This window comes from Megalobrama amblycephala, linkage group LG4, assembly GCF_018812025.1.
Source record: "Megalobrama amblycephala isolate DHTTF-2021 linkage group LG4, ASM1881202v1, whole genome shotgun sequence".
Classification (NCBI taxonomy): Eukaryota; Metazoa; Chordata; class Actinopteri; order Cypriniformes; family Xenocyprididae; genus Megalobrama; species Megalobrama amblycephala.
In genome coordinates, this window is record NC_063047.1 from 29,520,477 (window position 1) to 29,541,948 (window position 21,472).

A 21,472-nucleotide genomic window follows, 5' to 3' on the forward strand; every position below is an offset into this window, starting at 1 on the left:
CACATCCCTCTTCCGGCCACTTGAAGAAGGAGAGCAATGAATGTAACACTGAACAACTGAACGAATACACTTAAAAGAGATATTTTATATTATATTATATTATATTATATTATATTATATTATATTATATTATATTATAACTAAAATATGCTGTACAACACTGGCTTCCACACAGGCAAGTTTTCCCAAGGGTTATATCCCACTAACTCTTTTTAAGTCCAAATTAGGGTTATTATTGGTAAGTAAAACTAAAACTATTAAAACTTTTTTTTTTGTTAATTAACACTAAAACTTCAAGTAAACTAACATTTTAAATATTAATTTTAAATATAAAAATAAAAGATTAGGCTAATATTAAGTAATGAAGTAAACCTAAATAGTAATATAAAAACAAAACTAATAAAAATGGAAGAAGCACACGGCAAAAATACAAAAAATTAAACTAAAAATATAAAAATGAATGCAAATTCAACATTAAAGCTGCAGTCTGTAACTTTTTTTGGTTGAAAATAATCCAAAATCAATTTTTGAGCAATATATAACCAGCCAGTGTTCAAAACTTTCTCCTTAACTTAAGGTAAGCTTGTAATAATGTTTTACAATAAAATCGGTTCTGTGGGAAATTCAAACACGCCACCGTTCGTCTTTGCAGCTCGTCTGTAAACAGAAAAATATAGTTCCTGCTGGCTATATGTGAGGACGCTGCTGGTAGCGAATCATTCACAGCCTTTTCTCACAGCAGCTGGAATAATTAAATGTATCATTTTGATGGCAGATTGTAATCCAGAAAGGTCCAAATGACAATCATCAGTGACAACTGGAGATTCACCCGTAGTCAAAAGCAAAAGACTTCAGACTGTGAAGTGGCTACAGAAATTGAAATCTACATGTAACGCTAATACACACTAAATACATGTAGTCATGCAATGCCTAATGACTAACATTAACAATTTGAGAACAAAGTATAACAATAATAATAATTTGCACAGTTTGACGTGATCTGAGCTAAGCGATCGTTAGATTTAATCACCATTGGCAGCGCAAAATATTGTAATGCTTTTTTCTCAGTTGGTCAGAACAAAAGTGCCAGACATTTTAATTACTTGTTCAGATGACATTTTCACATTATTCTGAAGGTCAGTATCCACACCGGTGCGATGACTGACAGCAAACATTAGATTCATCTGCGCTGAGGAGCCGTGCCGATGCACAACCCACATAAAGATGATAATTCCGCAAATAACTGCAACTGCAGGTTTCAAACAGAGATGGCGACAATGCATCTGCAGACTGCAGTTTTAAAGGGTTAGTTCACCCAAAAATGAAAATAATGTCATTTATTACTCACCCTCATGTTGTTCTACACCCATAAGACCTTCGTTCATCTTCGGAATACAAATTAAGATATTTTTGATGAAATCCGATGGCTCAGTGAGGCCTCTATTGAGAGCAAAGCCATTCAAACTCTCAAGATCCATAAAGGTACTAAAAACATATTTGAAACAGTTCACGTGAGTTCAGTGGTTCTATCTTAATATTATAAGGCGACGAGAATACTTTTTGTGCTCCAAAAAATTCAACAATATCTAGTGATGGGGCGATTTCAAAACACTGCTTCAGAGCTTTATGAATTGAATCAGTGATAGGAGATCCGAATCACTGATTCGATACAAAAGATTCATAAAGCCTCATGAAGCAGTGTTTTGAAATTGGCCCATATAGATATTGTTGAAAACTTTTTTTTTCTTTTTTTTTTGGCACACAAAAAGTATTCTTGTCACTTTATAGTATTAAGATGTTTTTAGTACCTTTATGGATCTTGAGATGGTTTTGCTCTCAATAGAGGCCTCACGGAGCCATCGGATTTCATCAAAAATATCTTAATTTGTGTTCAGAAGATGAACGAAGGTCTTACGAGTGTGGAACAACATGAGGGTGAGTAATAAATGACATTATTTTCATTTTTTGGGTGAACTAACCCTTTAATATAAATTATAATAGCATTTAAATAATTTAGACCTTCGTTCATCTTCGGAATACAAATTAAGATATTTTTGATGAAATCCGATGGCTCAGTGAGGCCTCTATTGAGAGCAAAGCCATTCAAACTCTCAAGATCCATAAAGGTACTAAAAACATATTTGAAACAGTTCACGTGAGTTCAGTGGTTCTATCTTAATATTATAAGGCGACGAGAATACTTTTTGTGCTCCAAAAAATTCAACAATATCTAGTGATGGGGCGATTTCAAAACACTGCTTCAGAGCTTTATGAATTGAATCAGTGATAGGAGATCCGAATCACTGATTCGATACAAAAGATTCATAAAGCCTCATGAAGCAGTGTTTTGAAATTGGCCCATATAGATATTGTTGAAAACTTTTTTTTTCTTTTTTTTTTGGCACACAAAAAGTATTCTTGTCACTTTATAGTATTAAGATGTTTTTAGTACCTTTATGGATCTTGAGATGGTTTTGCTCTCAATAGAGGCCTCACGGAGCCATCGGATTTCATCAAAAATATCTTAATTTGTGTTCAGAAGATGAACGAAGGTCTTACGAGTGTGGAACAACATGAGGGTGAGTAATAAATGACATTATTTTCATTTTTTGGGTGAACTAACCCTTTAATATAAATTATAATAGCATTTAAATAATACTTAAATATGAATAAAAATAATGAGATTTATTTATAAAGCTCCTTTCCCAAGCTAGCCAAGTCGCTACAGGGAGAAAATGAAGTAAACATGGCATCAACAAGATAAAGACATCTACAAGCATATATACATACATACATATATACAGTATACACACAGTAACTAAACACAGTAAAACACTAGATGGAGGTGGGTGGGTGTGTTTAGACTTCTTGACTTGAGAAATGACTCTGGCAGCAGAATTTTGAACATTATAATCTAGCAATTTTTTTAGTGGGCAGTCCAATAAGAAGCGAGTTATGTGAGACTATCAGAGCCTTTGGGGCTAAAATGCAGTCTTGGAAATAGAGTTTATATGAGATTGAAATGTAAGTAAAGAGTTTGAGATGGAATTAATAGAGCCCCATCAATCGAAAAACTCAGTTCAGACTTTTTTAAAGGGGATGTTGGACCAAATACAATAACCTCGGTTTTATCATTATTAAATTTCAGAAAGTTGCAATGCCACAAAATGTTAATGTCCGCAATTTAAAGTCTGCATTTAATGAGTCAAAAGGAAGAGCAGAAATGGAGCAAGCAGATATGTAAATCTGCAGGTCATCAGCGATGGCAAAAACATGACATTTGATAATATGATCAAGATGTAACAAATAACTACTGAAAAGAAAAGGTCCAAGAACAGAGCCTTGAGGAACACCTTGAGAGAGAGAACAATGGAAGATTTGAAGTTATGGACAGCGGTGAAGAATTGTCTGTCAGTGTGATAGGATGTAAACCAAGGCAAGAAAGAGCACTAACAGTGATTCCTATAGCTGAAAGACGAGAGATAAGTACATGATGGGATACAGTGTTAAAAGCGGCTGTAAATCAAGTATGATGAGAAAGACAGCCAGAATCAGCAGATAGGAGAAGGTCATTGGTCATTTTTTAGCAGTGCAGTTTCAGTGATATGGTCTGATCAAAAACCCGATTGATAGGGATCAAGAAGATTGTTAACAGAAAGATGAGATTGTAGCTGAGAGGCAACAACTTTTTCAAGCAGGTTAGAAATGAAAGGTAGATTGGATATAGGTCTGAAATTATTAATAGCAGAAGAAACTAGTACTGATTTCTTCAAAATAGGAGTAAAAGCAGCCATATTTAATGATAGAGAGACAGACCCAGAGTAAATAGAGCAGCTGATCGGGTTTAAGAAGTGAGGTAGGTTCTGGATCTGACTGACAAGTGCACTCTAAAAAATAATTCAGGGGTCCTGTTACCACACCTTATATAAATGCAAGTTAAAAATTTAAGTTGCAAACATTATTTTGTAGATCTCTGTTGACATAATAATGTTGATCATGAAGGTAAATACTCTATAAGCAATGACTGTGCTGATGCCAGTGACAAGTATCTTACTTGTTCCTTAAATATACATATTAAATAATGTAATTACGTGCGATGATAGCTGTGGATTTAAACTGAAATAGATAAGATTAATTGGTTCCAGCTACAACTCTGGTAGTTGTAGCGACTTGATTTTTTGAGTAATCAACTAAAAAATTTGTGTTTATTCTACAAATGATTAAGTTCCTCTAACTCATTGTAGCTTGTTGTTGAAAGTTGTCATAACTCAAAAAAATTGATGCATTTTTTTTTTTTTTTTTTGAGCCAACACATTATTTTTTAGAGCATAGATGAGCTAGTTGTGCAATTAAAGTGCTAGTGAGAGTAAAGATAGACAAAACATGCTTTATGGGTTGAGAAAGAAAGTTCTGATGAAATTGATGAAAATGTTTCATAAATATTTTACTTTACTCTGAGTATTAGATATGAGGGCCTATCTTTTTATTCTATTTTATATTTTATTATTTATTTTATTATTATTTAATTTATTTATGTCTGCAATAGGCTACTTAAAGATCCTTTATTTCAGGCAGATACCGTAGTTGCTCATTTGGTCCATCAGGGGACAGCACAGACTCATTTTTCGACCTCTCTGACAGCTGCGGTGCCTCAGCTCTTTCGGCAAATTCCTGAAAAGTTGTCTTCATTATTTGCATTTAAGGAGAGATACAGCATGGCTTACTGGCATTCTGGGGAAATATGAGTTCTTGGGACGTGCCAATGTCAACAATGTCAACAAAATGTTTCATTATTAAAACGGTTTTCCATTCTGTAATGCGTATTTTGTACTTTTATTAAAAGTAAATATATTAAAATACTTCAATATATACTTTAATAAATCTTTCATTATTAAAACTGTTTCATTATTGTTTCATTATTCAGAACATTTCATTATTGAGTTTCATTATTAAGTGTTTTTCATTATTATGTTTTTTATTATTAAAATGGTTTTCCATTCTGTAATGCGGTATTTTGTACTTTAATATATTAAAAGTAAATATATTAAAGTACTTCAATATATATAGGCTTCTTCAATATATATATATATATATATATATATATATATATATATATATATTAAAGTTAGTTCAATTAATTTCCACATAACCATAATTTTAACCATAATGGTTAAATCAGACAGCAGTACAAACTTATTGTACATATACAAGTTTTAAAAAAAAAACATATGGAATATATGTTTCATATATATATATACATAGTCAGCTAATCATTATGGCAAAAAAGCCATATTTTATATTATATTATATATATAATGGGGAAACTAAATACAAATTTCCAGACATTCATTGAGTTGTAATGTTTTCACAGCCAGCAAAATCTATCACACTTATAAAACATCACAACTGACAGGAAGTGCTTTGTCATTGTGGCATATTGACCTCTTCATCCTCAAAGTAACCGGTCATGAGTGGCTTGGCTGGATGACCATTACTGTGACACGTGAAAGTGATGAAGTATTTGGGAAAGGCCTCCATTAAACAACACTTGAGTGATGTAACATTTTCCTCTCCTCTGCTGGCCGGAGAGTGAGAGGCAGAGGAAATGAACCCTTGGGCAGAGCTGAGAAGCCATGTGATTAACACAGGAAATACGGAGGGAGTGATCTTGGAGAGAAAGTTTGGAAAACACATTAAGGGTTGAGCAGGGATTGTTCACTTTTCTGTAATATTTAAATTGATTCACAAAAGATTTGTGAGTTTTCAATTTGCATTTGGACAGATACTTTTTTAAAGTAAATGTTTGAATTGACACAAATCCTAAAAACGTTAACTATAAAGATAACAATAACTAGCTATATTAGCATCCACACCAGCGGACGATTTCTGTTTATTAAATGCGTGCTGCAGTTTTGTCATCTGCTGCTTTAAATGCTCAATAATGGATTCTGATTGGCTGACACTTTGTTTTTACCGTTCATCAACTGGAAATGGGAAAAATCGTTCTGAAAGTTACTCTGATTTCATTTCTCTGTGCAGTTATAGCTTTATCGTTATTGTTATTGTTATAGTTATAGTTATAGTTATTGCTCTTGGTGTGAACAGGACTTTATTGCACAGGAAAATAACCCACTTGTGGGGCATGGCTAAACAGTTATCAACAGTTATAGAACCCAAAACTATTCATGACAAAATGAATAATAATACAATTATTCAGCAAATATGATTTTGTTTGTTTGTTCAGTTGGTTTTTGTTTACAAAAATTAAACTTAAAGAGTTGGTTCACCCAAAAATTTAATTTATGTCATTTATTACTCACCCTCATGTCGTTCCACACCTGTAAGACCTTCGTTCATCTTCAGAACACAAATTAAGATATTTTTCATAAAATCCGATGGCTCAGCGAGGCCTGCATTGCCAGCAAGATAATTAACACTTTTCAATGCCCAGAAAGCTACTAAAGACATTAAAACAGTTCATGTGACTACAGTGGTTCAACTTTAATATTATAAAGTGACGAGAATACTTTCTGTGCACCAAAAATAACAAAATGACGACTTTATTCAACAATATCTAGTGATGGGAGAACTGCTGTAGTCACATGAACTGTTTTAAATATGTTTTTAGTAGCTTTCTGGGCATTGAAAAAGGGAGTGTTATTGCTGGCGATGCAGGCCTCACTGAGCCATCAGATTTTATCAAAAATATCTTAATTTGTGTTCCGAAGATGAACGAAGGTCTTACGGGTGTGGAACGACATGAGGGCGAGTAATTAATGACAGAAATTTCATTTTTGGGTGAACTAACCCTTTAAAAAGTTGTATTTTGGTTTCTTAATCTAGCTAAATTAATGAAATGGAATTGTTTTTCTTGTTTATTAATGACATTTAAATACACAGTACACTCATTTCAATGCAATCTTATAGGAGTCAAACATTCCATGATAATCACAATTCAATAACTTTCTTCAGAAACTGTTTCTCCAACCACACTGATACAAAAGATGGGTGGAGATGCACATGAGATTTCCCTGCAGATATGCTATAAGCAACAAAGATTCTCCTTTCTGCAGTTCAGTTTACACCATTTACTGATAAACTCCCTTCTGTTATTCATTGTTCTGAAGAAACGAATAAAACAAGATTGCTATCATTCTATATTTAGCCTGAAATTTTGGGTCTGCCGCCAGATATCTGCCACCAGACAGTAATCTAGTTCCTGGAGTGTGATCGTTACTCTCTTCTAGGTAGAAGATTGTGTTTTTTTAAGACCAAGATTAGATATAATACAGTAGATGTGATGATTATAAAACGTGCATAAATGTGCAACAAGCTCAAGGTAAAACTAGTTTTCACTAAAAAGAATAATAAAAAAAACATTTACAGGCTTCTCTTAGATGATCTGTTTCCACTGGTTTGCTCATAACAGAAGGTTTAATATTTAAACGAAAAGGACTCATTCTGAAATGTGAAAAGAACTGCTGATTATTTATGGATTGATGATAGTTTTAATTGTCTGGATCTTTAAGTGTATACAAAAATACAAATGCAATTTATACAGACAATGACTTGAATAAACGTTCTATGATAAACATTATGTTTAATAGTACATTAAAATGCATATTTTGAATTATGATATGAGGCCTACAGTTAAGATTGACAAGTTGGTGTAAAGAGAATAATAATAATTGGTAACACTTTAGTATAGGGAACATGTATTGACTATGATTTCTCCCTCAATAAACTCCTAATTTACTGCTTATTAATAGTTAGTAAGGTAGTTTAGGTATTGGGTAGGATTAAGAATGAATAAGGCATTAATATGTGCTTAATAATTACTTATAAAAAGCCAAAAGCCACACTGTAAAAAATGACCGTGATTTTAACAGTAAAAGACTGTAAAAAATGCTGCAGTGAAAAACTGTCAATTGGTTTACAGAAAGTTTCCATACTATATACGGTGAATAACTGTAATAGATCTAACCATACATTTAATATAATTTTACGGTAACATACCGTTAAATTCACAGTTTTTGGAAGTGAAAAATAACAATTCATTGTAAAATTTACAGTAAAAAACCATAAATTGACATTCCCACAATTCGCTGCGTGACACTTCACATTTGATATATTTTTGTTGAAATAACTCTGTTTCTTCTTAGTTTTTCTCATTTTTTCTAATCAGTTATGTACATATGTATGTAGGGTTTTATGTTACATCTAATGTTGTTAAATTAATGTTTATTACATTTTTAAAATTTCATGCATGTTACCATGATGGTGTTTAGTGTGTGTGTGAATGACACTGTGTGCTCCTTCTATATATTAGTGTTGTCCTCCTCAGCTTGTGGAAAAGCTGCTTGTGATGAACTTTGATTCATCATGTGACTCTTATCACCACTGTGTTTGGTGACTGTCAGTGTATTATAAAGGTACAAAACAGATATTAGTACTTCATTAGGTTGGTAAATTAGCATTATATCAGTTAATGAAATTCGTTATTTTTCCGTAAATTTAACCGATTTTTTTTACGTTGCTACTGTATTTTTTACGGTAAAGTTCTGGCAACCACAGCTGCCGTTTTTTTACCGTAAATTTTACTGGGATTTTTTTTACAGTGCAATATTCTAGTAATATGCATGCTAATAAGCAACAAGTTAAAAGACTATAAATGGTCAAAGTCAATGTGATGATGTCAATGTGGTGATACAATGTCATGTAATGTATCATACAGGAAATTACATCACAATCCAATACAGCTGTAAGAATCTTTACAACTCAGACACACACACACATATATATATATATATATATATATATATAATAATAATAATAATAATATATATATATATATATATATATATATATATATAATTATTATTATTTTTATTATGGTTCCATTATGACAGAGATCTGATATGTCTTGGTTCAGTGTTTTGTGTCCCATGGCAACAATCCTGACGGGCCCACGAGCATCTGTTATCAGATATACAGTATGTAATCTATGACAGTGTTATGGGTGTATGATGTAAGGAGGTTTCCTCTTTGCCACCCACTCCTAGATGCCATTCCCTCTTTCTAGATCGGTCTCTCCTACCCAGAAACAACGATTCCTATGGGTTCAGACATGCCCAGGAAGACACATTCACCCTCATTTAATCCCTGCTGGTTCGTGCCTGCACATGGAAACATCCCGACAGGATATACATCTGCCAAACCAGTTTATTCCTGCTCTGGCTCCAGCTGATGAAGTAAATTGTCTGGATATATATGCTATGAGTGTACTGTAGAGCAATGCCAGAGTCATGGGTGGGGTGGGGGGCTTTTGAAGCTCAAAAAAGTGCAACCATCCATCATATCAGTAATCCACACAGCTCCAGGGGGTTAATAAAGGCCTTCTGAAGCAAAACGATGCTTTTGTGTAAGAAAAATATCCCTATTTAAAACTTTAAACTAAAATAACTAGCTTCCTGCAGATGGCCGTAAGCACATCGACTTACGCAAAGAGTAACCACTTACGCGATGTAGGTGTCAAGTTTCCGCCCACTGCTGCTTCCTTCCACTCCCCACCAGAGGTCTCCGTTTCAACATTAAGACTTTTTCATTGAACACACACAGTCACTTCACTCTGGACTACATTTCCCACAATCCCTCAGCTAGGCACTGATCACACTCACACCTGTTTCCCATCAGGTATTTATAAGCTGCACTATTTCACGCACTGTGGATTGTTTAGCCTTTGTTTTACCTTGTTTCTGTGTATCCTTGTCTTTGTCTAGCCTTGCCTGTGTTTTTGACCCTGGACTGTTTTCCTTGTTTGATGATCGTTTGCTGCCTGCCTTGACCATATCCTGTGTTTGGATTACTCTTTTGCCTTGACTTCCTGTATCTGTTTGCTGGTGTTTGACCCTTTGCCTGTACGACTACAGTGCCCTCCACAATTATTGGCACCCTTAGTAATTATGAGCAACAGCAGCTGTGAAAATAAATCTGCATTGTTTATCCTTTTGATCTTTCATTCAAAAAATTCACAAAATTATAACCTTTCATTTAAGGAAAATAATTGAAAGTGGGGGGAAACTCACATTATGAAATAAATGTTTTTCTCCAAAACATGTTGGCCACAATTATTGGCACCCTTTTATTCAAAACTTTGTGCAACCTCCTTTTGCCAAGATAACAGCTCTGAGTCTTCACCAATAATGCCTGATGAGTTTGGAGAACACCTGACAAGAGATCAGAGACCATTCCTTCATGCAGAGTCTCTCCAGATCCTTCAGATTCCAGCTCCATGCTGGTGCTTCTTCTCTTCAGTTCACTCCACTCATTTTCTTTAGGGTTCAGGTCAGAGGACTGAGATGGCCATGGCAGAAGCTTCATTATGTGCTCAGTGAGTTTTGGATCATTGTCCTGATGGAAGATCCAACCACAGCCCATTATTGGATTTCTAGCAGAAGCGGTCAGGTTTTGATTTTTTATCTGTTGGTATTTGATAGAATCCATGATACCATGTATATGAACAAAAACAGGCCCACAACATTAAAGATCCAGCAGTATATTTAACCGTGGACATGGGGTACTTTTTATCCATGTGTGCACCAAACCCATCTGGTGGGTTTGCTGCCAAAAAGCTCTTTTTTTAGTTTCATCTGACCATAGAAGCCGGTCCAGTTTGAAGTTCCAGTCGTGTCTGACAACTGAATATGCTGGAGATTGTTTCTGGATGAGAGCAGAGGATTTTTCTTCCCTCCCGAAAAACTTGTGGGGATGTAGGTGTTGTTCGATAATTTTTTTTAGGCTTTCTGAGACTCAAGACTCAACTAATCTCTGCAATTCTCCAGCTGTGATCCTTGGAGAGTCTTTGTCCACTCAAACTTTCCTCCTCACTTCACATTAGGATGATTTAGACACACGTCCTCTTTCAGGCAGATTTGTAACATCTTTAGTTGATTGAAACTTCTTAATTATTTCCCTGATGGTGGAAATGGGGATTTTCTTTTGCTGCACATCAGAACTATATTCTTTGGTTTTACTCATTGTGATGAATGATTAAGGGAATTTGGCCTTTGTGTTTCCTCATGTTTATTCTCCTGTGGAACAGGAAGTCATGGCTGGACAATTTCATGCTCCTAGTCACCCTGGTGTGCTAAAAAAAAATGTAAATATAAATGGGAATATACTTCAGAGATATTTTACTCATAAGAATTGCTAGGGGTGCCAATAATTGTGGCCAACATGTATTGGGGAAAAAAATTATTTCATAATGTGATTTCCCCCCCACTTTCAACTGTTTTCCTTCAATGAAAGGTTAGAATTTTGTGAATTTTTTGAATGAAAGATCAAAAGGCAGATTTATTTTCACATCCACCTTTGCTCATATTTACTAAGGGTGCCAGTAATTGTGGAGGGCACTGTACGCTCATTCTGTTGAGCGTAGAACACAAATGATGACTTTTAACTCCAACCGTTGCAGTCTGGCAGTCGTATAATGCATGCCAATAGGAACTCCATCTATAAGAGTAAAAAAAAAACATGTACAGACAAATCCAAATTAAACCCTGCGGCTCGTGACGACACATTGATGTCCTAAGACACGAAATGATCGGTTTGTGTGAGAAACCAAACAGCATCAGAGTGCATTCAGACCTCACACACACCGGATACTCAAGGCATTTGGACATAGTGGTGTATTAGAGGTAAAAAATGATATAAATACTGTTCGGTTTCTCGCACAAACCGATCGTTTCGTGTCTTAGGACATCAGTGTGTCGTCACGAGCCGCAGGGTTTAATTTGGATTTGTCTGTGCATGTTTTTTTTTTTTGACTTTTATAGATGGTGTTCCCATTGACATGCATTATACGACTCAAAGATGGCAACGGTTGGAGTTAAAAATCATCATTTGTGTTCTACTGAAGAAACAAAGTCGCCTACATCTTGGATGCCCTGGGGGTAAGCAGATAAACATCAAACTTTCATTTTTGATCAAATCAGATGGCTGAGTGAGGTCTCCATTTCCAGCAAGTTAATTTAGACTTTCACATGCCCAGAAAGGTACTAAAAACCTATTTAAAACATTCATGTAAATACAGTGGTTCAACACGTAACATTTAGGTCTATATTTGGCAAGTAAGACATGTTCCCGGATCAACACATTTTGTTGATCCTGGAACAACATTCCAGTCTGAAAATTTAGTCTTAACCCTTTTCCTACCCCTAAACCTAACCCTACTCATAACTTATCCCTAAAATCAGAGGGGAAAGATAGGTGAATAACACTGATATAGAAACACCTAACCCTGGTTGTAAGCCTAAACTTGACATCAACGGTAAACTTGTCCCTCAAATCTGATTGGTTGATTGGAATCTTGTTCCAGGATCAACAAAGATGTTGATCCAGGAACATGTCTTGGCAAAATGACCCTTTATACTCTACTGAAAACGTATATTATATTGCATTTCTGTCAATAGATTCTCTCAAATTTACACATTGCACTTTTAAAACCTTTTGTCATCCTAAACAACAAACGGAGCTGTGCTTAAAAAGGCGCAGCAGAGCAGCATTATTAAGAATAGCAAATAGCCTATTGGGGGACAATTTGGCCATTTCTAATTATTGAACATCCTAGCAACCACCTAGAACACCCTGGAAATTGTGGCTGTGAATTTTGCATAGATGTTTATATATTTTCGTGCTGGCTCTGCCTTATACCTCTTTTCATTTCCTTATTTTCCTGTTTAAATCTTTTTCCTGTTCTCTCTCTCTTTCTTATAACTTGACCTATTTATTTTTTGACGTTTTGCCAGTATCCTTGATATAAGATATATAGAGAACTGACAGGAAGAGAAGTGGGGGAGTGACAGGGACGAGATCGGGAAAGTTACCTGAGGAGGAACTCAAGCTCGGGTCACCTGAGACCAAATGTGCTTCATTGTTCTCTCACATTCCCACACAGATGCAAATGTAGGCCTGTCTGCTCATTTCCCTGTATATATTACAAGTCAAGTCAAGACACCTTCATTTATATAGTGCTTTTTACAGTGCAGATTGTTTCAAAGTAGCTCTAGTGATAACAGGAAAATTATGCAGACAAAGTTTGTTTCAGCTGAACAGCAGCAGCTCAACAGCAACAAAAATCATTCCTACAGTAACGTCTGTACCTTGTGTGTGGGAGAGAGAGAGACAGCGGTGAATGAAAGCATAACAGACATTCTTACACACACCTTTCACGGATGATTTCAGGCCTTTATGCTACACCTGAAACTCAGGTTGTGATTGTACATTTAGCCTCAGTGGTTTTACAACTGTACAGAAAGATGACGCAAGAAATTATGAAACGCAGTGTAACAATGAAAAGTCATGATTACATCAGTTCCTTCCTATGGGCTCCCTTGATTGATTAAAATGAAACTTATTAAATGCAATCACAGGACTCACCCCATTCTTGGTTAAGTTTGTCATGTCATAATTGGCGCTCATCCGGAATGATTTCACTCATTCAGTTCACAGCTTATTCAGACTCAACTCACAGATTCTTATCATTTCCTAAAGTTTTCTAATTCTTTACATTTCTATAGCACAGTAGTTACATTCATAAAAACTGTGTTGTATCAGTTCACACTGTTGCTCCAGTATACAGAAACCGTTCACTGAATATTTACCATTCCTTTAGCATGAAACAGTATTCTCATCCTTCTCCTTAAGCGGCCATCTTCAGACCTCAGAGCCTTAGAGTCATTTCTATAATGCCATACATCATGCATCTGAAACTACCATGAGTATGAGGGTACAAATGACAACACCAAATCATGCATTAACGGCACAATTTACATGGCAGCGACTTCAGGACAAGCAGCACAACGTCTAATAATTTCTAAGAAATAATAGTCGATCAGAATTACTCATAACCTCAAATATATTTTGTATGGAAGCCAATTTCCACCATATAAGAAAACAAATCATGCTCTGACATAATTATGAGATTATAAATCGAAATTATGACTCTATGTCACTATTTCAACTTTTTATTTTACAATTTTGACAGGTGTAATAATCATCATAATTTTGCTGGTATAATTTCAACTTTTTAGGTTCTTTTCAACTTTTCAACTTATAGTTGTGTCTTTTAATGTCATAATTTTGACTTTTATTTCAATTTCAAATCATTTAAATCAATTACTTTTATGTCATAATTATGACTTACAAGAGTGTTCTCTCACATACAGAGATGCACATGTATGTGCCCATTTTTTTTTTTAATATTCAAAACCTCTGTGTGTGGAAGAGAAAGAGAGAGAGAGTGAGTGAGTGAGTGAGAGTGGCAAATGAATGACAGAAATTCTCTCACACCTTTCACAGAATAAGTTTGTCATGAAATAATTGTCATTCATCTGGAATGATTGTTGTTACTCAACCTCCCTTTTGAACAGATTCTTATCATTTTTGTAATATTTCTAGAACAATAGTTGGTAACATTCATAAAACCTGAATTATAGTCAATCAAAATTAATCAAAATTACTCATACTTAATTATAATTTTATAGACATAAAGTCTATACAAAAAGCCTTCAAATGTTAGCGTTTTTTTAAAGAAGTCTTTTACGCTCATCAAGGCTGCATTTATTTGACCAAAAATGCAGTAAAACAGTAATACTGTGAAATATTAGTACAATTTAAAAAAACATTTTCTATTTGAATATATTTGTAACAAAATGTAATATATTGTATATTTGTTACAAAATGTAATTTATTCCTTTGATGAGTAATTAATGACAGAAATATAGCAAAAATTAAGTAACTGCAGAGTCCATCATGACAATCTGTTTTAACTTAAAAGTCTACAATGATTGTGCCACACATTTAATAATATTACTGTACTCTAATTAACAGTTTTGGGGAAAGTTACTTTTAAAAGTAATGTGGTACAATGTTTATCCCTTAGAAAGTAACTAATTGTGTTAGTTACATTTTTTGGATGTAATGCATTACATTACTTTTTGCGTTACTTTTCTCCAACTGGGCTGTGCTTACTTTATTGAATGGTAGTGATTGGAGCGATTTGACAGCTGACCGCGTCAGTTGGTTGCAGCACTATGCCTTCGTGGCCTGACTGAACTAACACTGCACTCGATTTGTGTTATTTAGCATATTTAATGAGTTTGCATTTCACTGTCACTGTTTTATTCATTTTGAGGAATACCGAATCTGTTTTTATGCAAGTGAGATGAGTGAATGCATGCTCTCATTAGTCTAGAACTACAATAACCATCATGTTCAGTCAGCGCACACAACACCTCTGAACCTTACTCCTGGTTTCTCTCAACATGGGGACAGGAGAGCTGTCAGTTGATAAATGGGAAAACAAAGTAACTTACATTACTTATTTGAAAAAATAAATCAGATATTTTTTGTAAATTGAAAAGTAACGCTTTACTTTATTAACTTAAAAAAATAATCTGATTACGTAACTTGCTTTACTTGTAATGTGTTACCCTGAACACTGCTAATTAAAAAATAATCAACCTTTTGCAAATTGTAAATTACTTTAATTGTGATGAATGAGACTTAAATGTCACAGTGGCTCAGAACTGTTGTCTTATAGCAAGAAGGTCCCTGGTTCAAGTCCCAGCTCAATCAGGAGGCCTTTCTGTTTCTTCCAGCTGCTGCACAGCAAAATCCCCAGAATTAAATCAACTCTGCTCAGATTACATATGGTCCCTCTCTATATAGTGTTAAAGTAACACTGAAGCAGAGTTAAAGTTAATGAAATAATTAAGTGATTAAGTTATGATTGAGCATTAGTGATGAACACCTGCTGTTAACAAGCAGAATCACTGAAGAGAAACACAATAACTACAAATGACTTCCAGCCACAGCCTTAGATGAAATCAACTGAAGATAAAAGACATTAAATCTCTAAAGATCTGAACAAACAACTCCACAAACAGCATATTATCTCATTAACTTCAACTCTATTTTAACTCTATGTAGAGAGGGACCATATGTTCTCTGATCACAGCTGATTTAAGTCTGGGGATTTTGCTGTGTGCAGTTTCCCCCACAATCCATGCAGCACAGATCAGTTGGGAATACGAGATTGTCCGTAGGTGTGAATGTGTCCTGGAATATACTGGCCTTCGATTCAGGGTGTTTCCCCACCTGTGCTGGTTTAACCTGTGACCCTAGGATAAAACAGTTTGAATAACGGATGGATGAATGAGATGAGATGTATTTTATAAAGAGAAAAAAACTCCTAAACTTTCATGGTAAAGAACATTATTTATTTTGCCAGAGTTTGTTTATGCACTCTAAAGTATCTCTACACTCTCTCAAGTTCACACTGCGGTCAGATCGGACAAACAAGAAATGACAATATGGCACAAAGTTGAAGCCAAACACGTGCACTTATTAATTCTCATGCTCAGTCTTCTAGAACACCTCTGGCCTCTCTACAGCCAGTGTGTGTTCTTGCGTGAGCAAACAGGTGCCTGTCGGGATAAGGACTTTTTGTGCACTCTCTCTTTGATCAAGCCCCAACAGGATGAACACACCTTGGCGATGTGAAAGGAATTCTCCTTTTTCTTCACAGTATTTTTCCTCATACAGTAGCTTAGCTCTCTGGTTTCAGGGCAGTAGGCGGGATTCATTCAGAGCATGTGGTGTCATCTGACTCACGGCTCTGGAATGCTAGCTCACAGAGGCATACAGTGAGAGAGAGAGAGTGAGAGGGCAGAGATGAAAGGACAAAACAAGGAAAACCAGGAGGTTTGCGTGCACAGGGAGAGTGTGTGTTTGGTCCGGGGGAGTTAAAATGTAAACCATATCGTGTATTTAAATTTGTGGCAGTGGAAAGTAAATGGGAGAGGAAGTGTATCGGGGAATCTCCCACAAGGTTTCCTCATGGGCTGCTGGCCACAACTTCCGACAAGTCACATATTAGTAAACAAAAATATGTCTGATGATACTTGCTGTCATAGATGTGTTTGTGAGTCCATTTACAACAATTAAAAGAATTATTGCATTCGCAGATTAAAAGAAACATGCAAGGCCCGCAGATTTTCAACATAATTTAGTCTTGAAAGCATGCAAAATATATACCCCCAGTTTCACAGATAAGGTTCAAAGCTAGTCCCAGATTAAAATGCATGTTTGAGCTGTTTTAACTGAAAGCAACGTGTACTGACATATCTTAAAATATGTCAGAGCCATTGTTTTGTCTCAAGATGCACATCCGTAATGTTTTTTTTTTTTTTCTAGTGTAAGTTTATAAAAGATACTTAAAAGTCCTAATTGAACTAAGGCCTAATCATGGCTTAATCTAAGCCCTGTCTTGTGAAACCAGGTCTTTTCTCATAATGATACTATATTAAATACACTGTAAAAATGTAGTACTTTTACTAGAAAAAAATGTAAAACTGGTAAATTGGTATATATTGTTACCTTAAAATATGGTGAAATTTTAACATATTAAAAAAGGTACAGCGCTTGTCACTGGGGCAGTACCCTATGGTACAAACATAAAAAGGTACTAATATGTACTTTTAAAGTATTAATATGTACTAATATGCACCTTTTCATTTTTGTACCGTAGGGCCCCAGTGACAAGCACTCTCTCAAGCACTATAGAGAGAGAGAGAATATAATATACTATATATCTATATATCTATATACTGTATAGAATCTAACAGTATATAGATTTATAATAAGCCATTTAAATGAAGTGATATGATGCCTGAAACAAAAGTTCTGGCAACCACAGCTGACAATTTTTTTTTTTTTTTTTACAGTGTACAACATTTAATATTAATTTTGCAGTAAAGATTGTAAAATGCTGATGGAAAAAGCAAAACAATGTTTCTTTTATTAACTGCTGACCTCTTTTGCAGGACTAATCTGGTCATTTCCTTTATTTATTTCCACTCTTATATCCATCTCCATATTAAGGTGATGCATTAGACTGACAGAACACTGTATTTTCTCTTAAAGCTTACTCATTACATAATATTTTAGAACGTGCCAATGAGGTTTTGTTAAAAACACATTCTAAAAATGTAACATTCAGTTTAAGGAGCTATTTATGAATGATCTGGTCCCTTTAAAATCACATTCAGTAACCTAATGAGGCTGGAGTTGTTCAATCATATTAAATATTCATGAAACATAATGAAACTGAAGAACAACACAAAATATTATTGTGATCATTGTAACTTTATTCATTATATGAACATCATACATTTGAATCTTTATACTGCTCATAAATGATCTTATTATTCATTACTGGTGTTAATATTACAACGATTATCTCTAGGACTTGAACAATAAACTCAAAATTCAAACATATTTTTTAAAAGAGCCATATCAGCATTAGTGTTCATGCACTTATAAGTGTAATGTACAACACGTGTCATAAATCATATATTTTTCTATATCTCTTGTTTGAGTATTGTACTCTTAGAGGTGGCACAGAGAAACAACTGCATTTTGAAGCAAGTTTACGAACTAATGATATTACGAGAAGACAATGAAAAAAGTAAATAAGAATTGAAGATGCAAATGTCAATTTATTTTCACAAGGCAATAGGAAATAAATAAATCAATAACAATAAATAAATAACATTAAATAAATAGCTACAACAAATAGTTCTTCATATATAACATGATAAAATAAAATGATCAATGTGAGATTCAAGTATTTCTGCAGGCGCAGCGTTCAGTAACACAAATGGTCATTGTGACACTCTCATTAGTTTAGACATATAATAGGTCTACTTGTGAGGCTACTGTGTAAATCTATACACTTCAAGTGAAACATTTTCAAGTAAATCTAAATGAGCCATTCAAGTTTCATTCCATTATAAGTTTGTTCATCATTCAAGTCCATCAAATGTCTCCTCAGATTGTGTTTTTCATCACTTCGCCCAGCTGGAGCAGATGAGTTCTCCAGGCACCGCTAGGAACCACAGGAGCCTTTTTTTCTTCTCCGAGAAGGTTCAAAGTCTTTAACTCGTCTTGGTTAGTCCACAAACTTGATTCAGAGTTCATTCAGTTCTCTGTGCCGAGTCTATGATATACAGGGTAGAGAAGGGCCACCACGTATCCGTTCCTCCGGCTCTGCTGGTAGAGAGTAGTGAAGTCCTCCTCCAGGCTTGAGCTCGGGCATGTAGTGTTCAGGAACCAAGAGTTCTCCTTCTTCTCCTCCTCGCTGCTAGACTGGCCGAAGACCTCAGGACAATTGCCCATCATCTGTCTGGCTTGCTCCTCAGCAGACTGGAAAGGGAGAACATTGTACGCTGTGGCATCGGTGAAGCTTGGTCCTTCACTCTGCGTCGTCTCAACGGATCCCTCCTCCGTGTAGATCTGCAGGAAAACCACCAGGCACAGTGCGATCAGCCAGCGTTTGGCTGGGCTCTTCTCGGCCGGTGGCAGATATTTGCGCACTTTGGAGGGATACATGACACGGGTGTTTCTCTTGCGCGGGCGCAGCGGAGCTCCGCGGTGAGGGAATGACTGCGGCTCCGGGATCCGCTCGAAAGTGAAGATCTCCGGCTCGGTGTTGCGCTGCATCGTCGCCGGTCTGAAATCGAACTGCGACTGCGGCTGGAAGAAAGCGTTTGTCGGTAATGAGAGGACCAGGCTGTCTGATCTGGTGTACATTGTTAGTTCAGGTCAGTTCCAGTAGCTTTACTTGCTCTGTGTCTCTGGTTCTCAAAAGTGACTTCTCTAACTTCAGCGTGAGGTTTATATATTTTGCTTTTAAGAGACGCCCATAGAAATGGCCACACCCTTCACTCGAGACGGAAAATACATGCTTTTAACCAAAAATTCCCAGGTTTTAGCTTAAGATATGAGCTCAGCATATGACAACAGCTTCTCAGGGGAACCAAGTATGCTTGACTTCAGATTACTTCAGTAAAAAATTATAGTTCAGTAAAACAAAACAAAACAAAACAAACAAAAAAACAAAACAAAAAAAAAACAAGATAGCTGCACTTTTCAAATTATATTTTAATAAAATAAATAAATAAAACTTTAAAATAAAAACTTTGTTCCTCAAAGTAATTTGATGTATTTATTTAAAACCCTTATTCTTTAAATGTGTGAATTATACAGTGAGTGTAGACTTTTAATACGTTCTATTTATTTATTTGTTTGTTTATAAGCATCTGTTAAATATGTAATGTATAGGTAGGCTACATTTCATGCAATCTTTTGACAATCGTCTGTAGTGAAAACTGTCATTTAACACCATACTTAAGACAATATACTAGCTACTTAGTTTTTTAAAAATTATTCTATAGGCTATATGTGTGGTATCTAAATCTAAGTGATTCAAAAATAATGACAGTTTTGTAATGTTTTTTTTTTCGACTTAGGCCTAAGCGGGAAAAAATAGCGGGAACATTAAGCGGGACAAGTTACCTCATCAGGCGAACACTTTTTGAGTGAAAATTCCGATCGCACTTCTAATCGAATCTTTATAGTAACTGAGACATTTAAAAACCCAGTTGAAATCTATAGCTTATCTGCATGAATACATTAATATAAACCAATAAGTTGGTTCATTTCAGGGGAAGGAAGCCATTTCTCGTCAAATGACAACATTGGCTGCATCCGAAATAGTTCTTCTCTGCTATATAAAAGGTGAAAAACAGTATGTGACAAAAGTAGGCTAGAATGCCCAAATTCACAGAACTCATAAAAGAGCAGGTAAAAAGTACCTGGCTACTACTGAGGGTACATTGGATGGACACATTGGCTGCGTCTGAAATCACATACTTTGTTGAGTAGGCACTTATTTTGAGTAAGTAATTACTTCACAACCGCTAAAGAAGTAGCCTATGTTCTATATGTGTGTAGTATGAATGCAATCCAAATGCTGTCATTATCAATTATACATACCAGTGTCAGTTGTGTCGCTTCACTGCCATTCACAAATCCTGTGTGGCCTGATGGGATAGTAAAGTAACAATATGCACACTTCAGAATCTGGCCAGAAGTAGTTGGTCATCCAGGGACTTTTTGTTTACTGTTTTGTGAGTACTGTGAATTCGGAGTACAAATATTTTGTCACATACTTTTTTCGCCTATAGCTTACTATGCTATTTCGGATGCAGACTTTACTTTACTATCCCATGAGGCCACGGGAGAGGACTTGTGAAGGGCAGTGAAGCCACACAACTGAGGCTGATAGGTCACATGACAGTGACAACATAGCGAATGGGAGATCCAGATTACATTCACATATATAGAAAATACTTAAGCGGTTGCAAAGTAATTACTTATTCAAAATAAGTACCAGAAGCTAGCTAAATAAATAAATAATATTTTTTTTTTAGAACAAGACTTTTTCTAGTTTCTAGTTAAGCTTATTTCAGCCTTTCCTCTTCTTTCATTTTTTTGTCTGTACAGTTACAACACCTTGACTTTTAGGCTCCATAAAGAACATCAAAATGAGTTTTAATTTGAAAACATG

General features: G+C 35.3%; 1 protein-coding gene across 1 annotated transcript; it reads right to left on the reverse strand.

The window, feature by feature from the left end:
• Positions 1–18,188: 18,188 nt before the first annotated feature.
• ier3 (immediate early response 3) lies at positions 18,189–19,724 on the reverse strand. Its single transcript, XM_048188785.1, has one exon. The coding sequence runs from the start codon at positions 19,651–19,653 to the stop codon at positions 19,042–19,044; it is 612 nt and encodes a 203-aa protein (XP_048044742.1). The 5' UTR covers positions 19,654–19,724; the 3' UTR covers positions 18,189–19,041.
• Between the last annotated feature and the right edge of the window lie 1,748 nt (positions 19,725–21,472).